Source organism: Lactuca serriola, chromosome 1, assembly GCF_051521515.1.
Source record: "Lactuca serriola cultivar US96UC23 chromosome 1, Lser_US96UC23_V15, whole genome shotgun sequence".
Taxonomy (NCBI): domain Eukaryota; kingdom Viridiplantae; phylum Streptophyta; class Magnoliopsida; order Asterales; family Asteraceae; genus Lactuca; species Lactuca serriola.
The window spans coordinates 28235711-28242730 of record NC_136408.1 but is presented as its reverse complement, the minus strand read 5'-3'; the positions used below and the strand labels follow the sequence as shown (position 1 = coordinate 28242730).

At 33.4% G+C, this 7020-nt stretch overlaps 1 protein-coding gene across 2 annotated transcripts; it reads right to left on the bottom strand.

The window, feature by feature from the left end:
• Positions 1 to 216: 216 nt before the first annotated feature.
• LOC145079289 (putative cysteine protease RD21B) lies at positions 217 to 2103 on the bottom strand. 2 transcript variants are annotated; one of them, XM_079023102.1, is made up of 5 exons: positions 1486 to 2102; positions 1109 to 1341; positions 886 to 1026; positions 571 to 800; positions 217 to 460 (listed from the first exon to the last, which is right to left on the bottom strand). In XM_079023102.1, exons 1-4 carry the CDS (start codon positions 1967 to 1969, stop codon positions 582 to 584), a joined length of 1077 nt encoding a protein of 358 aa, XP_078879228.1. In that variant the 5' UTR covers positions 1970 to 2102; the 3' UTR covers positions 217 to 460; positions 571 to 581. The 2 variants fall into 2 exon arrangements, with proteins under 2 accessions (XP_078879228.1, XP_078879229.1); XM_079023103.1 differs by lacking the exon at positions 217 to 460 and having other exon boundaries at positions 660 to 800; positions 891 to 1026; positions 1486 to 2103.
• Positions 2104 to 7020: the final 4917 nt, after the last annotated feature.

Genomic DNA, 7020 nt, shown 5'->3' with positions numbered 1-7020 from the left:
TGTGTGAATCTACTATAATCAACTGTTAAAAATATAGAACGCCGCAACAATATGAAATGAGAGATTGAACCCATATAGATTTCACCAGTGTTATGTGTGTATGATATAGACTTGTACACTTAAAGATTGTTTGATATGCCTCTTCCTAAGTTTATCAACCTGGGTCTTACTCTGTCAGATTCAGAATGTTTGATACTACAATTAGCTAAGTCTAACTTAGTCTCATAACCTCTGATATGTCTCTTATTAAGTCTGGTAAGAAGTTGTGTCTAACTCAATCAGTCTTTGATTTAATCACATCTGACTCAACAGGCAACTATCAAATAGCCCCTTAGCTATAAGAGTGTTACATTATTAAAGGTCACACTCAAATGCAATTGATATAATCATATGATGATGAATTAGTTTCTAGTTAAGCTTCAATAACACAAATCAGATAAATGGTCGTGTTTTTCTTTCCCTGTTACACAAAACAGAAAATATGTTACTTGAAATGATTATAAACTTGATGTATATGGTGGAGACTCATCTAGGACTATACATATGCAACAAATGAAAGAATAATTTTACCTATGGGGTAATTAATTACTCGTTTTGATAGGGTAAGATGCCAAAATTGTTATTCCACATTTACCAGTTTCCCGTTTTATATTGCGTTCTAGTCTTATGTAACCTTCTTCACCCCATTCTGCACCCCAAGAGCTCCTCACCACCCAGTAGTCCTTCCCATTTTCAGTTCCATATCCAACTACAACTACACCATGGTTTACTAACTCTCCACATACACCACTAAAGATACCCTGACAAAATATAAAATACACAGATTATTGATCACATCTTTTTTTTTTCACTTGTTTCACTAAATTCGAAGAGGGATTTACATACTGAACTGTATAACATGAAATCCCTGCTACTGATATCAATACCAGTAGATATAGGCTGGTTTGCAATAGCCTTCTGTAATGCTAACTCGCTTTCCTCCAGAAGATATTCATAATCATCAATGGAAACAAGTGTTGTGTTTTTCTGAACAAATTGGAAGCAGAATATAATAGTTAAGAACAGGAATCTTATTAACAATCAGTAGAAGTAAATATGACATTCGGACCTTGGAAGTGTAACATTTTCCATCTTTGGCAGTGTAGGGATAGTCTTTGTCACTGTGTATTCCGCCATTCTTGATGATGAAATCAAAGGCATCGGTAATAAAACCACCATCGCATCCATAGTTAGATGTATCACAATCAATGAGTTGTTGTTCTGATAGTGTGATCAGGTCACCTGTCACGATCTGGTTTATCCCTTCCACTGCTCCGATTGCTGAGAATGCCCACGAAGCCCCTTTCATTCAACAAACATGAATCCAAATCCATCATATTAATCAACTTTTCCCCAAATATCCCCCTAAAAATCTTCCATCATGTTCTTACAATTTTTAGTTTACTTTTCTTATCAGGTATCGATTAATTTTATAAAATAACGCACCGCATTGTCCTTGTGTTTTGACGGCAGCGACGGCGCCTTTGCACCTCCAGTCAACGAAATCAGGCAGGACATCGCCATCGCCAGAAAGAGGAGAGTAACGATCACTCTTCAGCGTGTTCGACTTCCCCTTAGGAATGGCGCCGGTGTACCCTAACCGGTACTCTTCAATGCTAAGATCTGAGAACTTGTTGAGTCCAAGCTTGTAAGAATGATCACCGGAGTTGTGCTCTTCTATGTACTTGAGGTTGTCTTTAAAGATCTGAAATCTATTATCCTTCTCTCCCAGGGTGTTGTAAAATTTACCATGTTTGACGATCCAGGACTCGTACATAGCGTTGACTTCTTCGTCGGTGCGCCAGTTCGACGCGGATGTATCGGCGGTGGTCGTTTGGGTGATGTCGTAGCCTATGATCGACATGTCCATGGCAGACGAGACCAAAAAGAGAGCAAAAATCAAGAAAATGGGCATTGAAAAGAGCTTCATTGTTGGAGCTTCTTGTATTGAAAATTGGAAAGAGAGGGAGGAAAACGATGGAGTGGAAATAGGCAAGGGGAGGGATAATCGTAACTGAAAAAAGGGTCGGACCGGCAAATACCAGTAGGGTGAGATGATTTGGTTTTAGAAACCACACGGTTTGATTTTTATGTAGTTCGGTTTTTCTGTGGTTTTTTCCGGTTCGGTTTTTTTTTTTTTTTTTTTTTGTTAGTTATTTTTATATGGTTTTTGTTTTACTTTTTTACTATAACTCAATGAGTTACTTTTTTTATTATAACTCGACGAGTTATTTTGACTCGGATGGTAAGTATTATTCATTTCTTGAAAAACTTTATATAGATAGTAGGAGCGCAAGATTTTTCATTCCCAACAATGTGGTACTTCTTAAAGATGTGGGTTAAAAGCCATAGACTTGAATTTTTATAAAAAAGTTGAGAATGGTAAATGTTTTATCTCAAAGGCGATGGGGATACTCTTATAAGGCAAGCAAAATTAAAGCTTAAATGATATCTTGGAAATGAACCGATACCACCACCTCTTGGTTTGAAATCAAATTACATAAATATTCATGCTTCTAATGTTTGACTATAATATTAATTAAATATAATATTTGGTTCACAGGTACATGTGATAATATTAATTAATGTATTCACAAAAATGATACTATCATCACTATTAGTCTTCATATTTATATGCTAAAAAATATAATAAACACTATTTGTTCTTGCAATATCACTATATGTATGTTTAATATATATATACAATCATTTTCTAATAAGATGGATATTTATATTTATAGAAATTTTAATTGTCATTAGTTATTCGTTCTTATATATATATATATATATATATATATATATATATATATATATATATATATATATATATATGGTTAGGTTGTAATGTGGATGGACAACTATTGTGTGCACGTGTGGATAATGCTATTTTATAAAAATTACTAAGAAAATATGTTGTTTCGTAATATGAATATGTTCAATCTTACAGAACTATTGTTATTTTAATGGATTCTCACCAATTCTAATTCATTTTTGTTTTCATTCATCGTTTTTTATTTATTTTAATTCTTAGAGGATACGACTCAATAAACATCCTGATAACATTCTGACAGAATGAGAATAATTAAAAAAAATATATAATAACCTTATAGATGATTTAATTAGTGAAATTTCTTAATAATTAAAATAATTATATAAGATTGAACGTATTCATATTATCAAACAATATATTTTATTTGTAATTCTCACAAAATAACATTATTCACACATCCACACAATAGATGTCAATTCACATTTAAACCTAGCTCTCTCTCTCTCTCTCTCTCTCTCTCTCTTTCTCTCTCTCTCTCTCTCTCTATATATATATATATATATATATATATATATATATATATATATATATATTTGGTGCGGTTCGGTTTTTTACGGTTTTTGCAAAATTAAAAACCACACCATCGGTTTCCATTTCGGTTTCGATTTATGCGGGATTCCTCAACAAAGATTCATCCTTTTTGGTAAGTCCTTGTGTAAATCTATCGTTTAACTTCAAGTTTACACTAAAAATCTCTCCTTAAACCATTCTCATTTTTTGAATCATGCTCTTAAAACACCTTAAGTTCAATAACTCCCCTCAAGAAGCAAGCTAGGCCGAAATCTCCTTCGATCTTCTCACCGAAACCAATCTATCAACCAAAGTGAGTTCATACCCCCTATTTTCGGTTTTTACTATTTTTTGGGGGGAGGATACAAGTTGTTTTGTGTTAGATCTATGTGTTTATGCATGTTTATGTGTGTTTTCTATGTTATATGTTGTGGTTATGTGTTGAAACTACATAAATCTCGAAAACTCTACCAAAACGTGGTGATGTTTGTAATTTAACACACATAATACAACTTACTATGAAGTGAAAGGAGTAAACATGTTGTGGAATACTAGAAAACAAAACAAAACCGTTTAAGGGGCCCTTTTTTGACAAATAAACAACAAAGGTGAAGCCTTTAGTGCATTCATGGTTTTTCAAGGTCCAAAGAGTCATTTTTATATAAAAATGGGTCTTAAAGATATTTTCGGTTTTAAAAGGACCAAAAATGTAAATTTTCACCAAATGGGCTTAAAGTTGGGCCTACACGGTTCATGGGCTTAAATTGTAAAGTTTTGACTTTTGTGGATTAAATTGTTATTTTAAACAAATTTGAGCCAAAAATGTAAATTTCGGTTAAAAGGGGGCTGAAAATGTTAATCTTTTTAAACTTGGTCCGAAAAGATAAAATTCTATACATTTCGGCCGCAAATGTCAATTTTCATCAAATATTGGGCCGAAAATGTTATTTTTCAACAAAAATGGGCTAAAAATGTTATTTTATTTAAAATAAGCCATTAAATATAAGCTTTTGGTCTTAATGGACCTAAAGTGTCATTTTTACCAAAAATGTGCCTTAATTGTAAATTTTCGGCCTAATGGGCCAAAAATGTCATCATTACAAAAAGTGGGCATTTTATGTCATTTTGGTGAACAACTAAGCTTAAACAACCAATGTAATAACAAACGGACTAAATACGTCATTTTCACTTTTATTGGGCCTGGAATATACATTACATGTTTATTGGCGTTTATGGTCCATTTGCATGCTTATTGGGCCTTATACCTTTCTTACATGTTTATTGGGCCTTAGTGGTCCATTTACATATTTATTGGGCCTTATACCCTCATTACATGTTTACTGGGCCTTAGTGATCCATTCGCATGTTTATTGGGCCTTATACCTTCATTACATGTTATTGGGCCTTAGTGACCCATTTACATGCTTGATGGGTCTTGTATACTCTTTACATGTTTATTGGGCCTTGTTAACCTATCTACATGCTCGACGGACCTTGTATACTCATTCATGTTTATTGGGTCTCATTCATTCATGAACAAATACATTGGGCTTTGTAACTAAATTAAATAGTGTGTGACAATATTCGTGTAAATATAGTTAAGGCTCTTGTGAGACGTGTTCTTTCATTCATACCTACCTAGTATACAATCTTTAATCTTGTAGTTATAACCAGAGTCTCCTGGAGGGAGAACGAGAGTTTGTGTATAGATCTATACGGGGTTGACAGCCCCGCACCTGAGTTGTTCGCTACAGCTAGACTAGGCCAGTCTAGGGTGACAAATGTCTTACCTTAAACAAGTCGACGCCTGAAAAACGTCATGACAGGCAGATCCGTCATATCAAGTATGGTTATAATGACTCACAAAGAAATTAACTCCACTATAAAATTTACGGAATACATAAACGATTTTACAATTACAATTCAAAACAAACCCCAATTTACGTTCTTTGGGTTAATACTATAACACTTTTACAAGCAGAAAATATCGGATTTCCTAGGGAAACTTACATTATACATCACCTTCTACTTACAACAAAAAACATAGGATTTTATGGAATACTCTCTTTATACATTTTCAAAATAGAAAACACACATGCTTTAATACAAGATTTGATACAAAGCATTCAAACCATTAATTTTTTTTTACAGAAAATATCGGATTTTATGGTGTTTACAAAGTGATACAAACCTTTCATACAAATATACTTATGAACTCACCAACATTATATATGTTGACCATTTTCAAAATAATTGTATTCTCAGGAAATCGTTAAGCAGGTTGGCCTTCAAGAACTCATGGACTTTGATGTATTTTTGCTATCATCTTACACTTATATTTTGAGAATGTAACTTTTGTAAACACTTGTTGTATTATTGTACATGTGATGATGATGCTTGCCTTGTTTCAATTATATTCACTGTGATGATATTACAAGATGAAGTCACCCAAACCCCCGGACGTTTCCGTCGTTTCTTCGGTTCGGGGGTGTGACATTGTTGAACAATTAAATAAAAATATCATTATAACCTTCTAATAATAACAAGTTCAAATAACATTAAAATATATTATCAACCTTCAAAACATATCATCGACCTTCAAAATCAAAAACATATTACCAATCTTCAAAATCCAAAATTCAAAACATATTATCAATCTTCAAAATCCATTTTTTCTCTTAAAATCATGATATTGAGTCATGTGAACAAAAAATGAGAAAACCCATATGGATAATGCTCTATAATTTTCTTCTCTAGTGATTCGTGTTTCTTAATCGTCTTACGAACCTCAATGAATTATAATAAACACCATTCGTGTTAATATTGATTGTTATAAAAGAGCAACATTTCATTTGCCATAAACCAAGAAACTGAAATTTAGAGCCACATTTCATGAGGAAACAAAGACAAATGAAAAGATCAACAAAAAAAATACTTTATGCTGCTCTTGTTTGACAATGATCGGGGGGAGGGGGAGGAAGAAGGTGGCAACAGTTAAGTCGACAAGAACGACAATGGGAAAGAAGCAAGGGGCGGTCGTGTAACGCCCGTGTTTTTAGGCTAGGCATTAATGTTGATGTAATAGTCTAGGTTAACATTTCTAACTCATTTTAAAATAATAAGAATGTATTATTTGAGTATTATGTGTTTTATACTTAATTGTGTGGCTTAAATGAATTAAGAATAAAAAGAAGCGTGAAAATGAAATGTTAGATAAAACCAATATCAATACATGAAGACGTAGTGGTCGTGACGAGGTTTCCGAATATATAAAGAATGTCGAAATCCGAGTTATAACGAAGAAGTTATGACCTGTTGACGTTTCGCGACAGAACCGATACGACACTGCGGGACGTAAATAGTGAAATCCCGATAGAGCGATATTTAGCCTTAGTGATCTAAATGAAAGTCGTAGAATACGTTAAACCGAGAGCGTGCACAAAGAGAACGTCCAAATCTGACTTTGTATGAGGAAGTTATGATTTTTCGAAGTTTCAACTTAGCTGTGTGCAATCCAAAGTTCGAATATGAGATCGAATGATATTTGGCCGAAACAATTTAAACGAGAATCAAAGATCTCGTCGATTATAGTCCAACAGTGAAAAGACAGACGAAAACGGACGTCAGATGAAGAAGTTATG

Excerpts from the sequence above, each read along its gene's own strand:
- LOC145079289 (XM_079023102.1), bottom strand. The coding sequence starts at position 1,969 with ATGAAGCTCTTTTCAATGCCCATTTTCTTGATTTTTGCTCTCTTTTTG. Across the intron at positions 1,342-1,485 it reads CAAAACACAAGGACAATGCG|GGGCTTCGTGGGCATTCTCA; the intron begins GTGCGTTATTTT and ends GTTGAATGAAAG. Across the intron at positions 1,027-1,108 it reads GAAAATGTTACACTTCCAAG|AAAAACACAACACTTGTTTC; the intron begins GTCCGAATGTCA and ends CAATTTGTTCAG.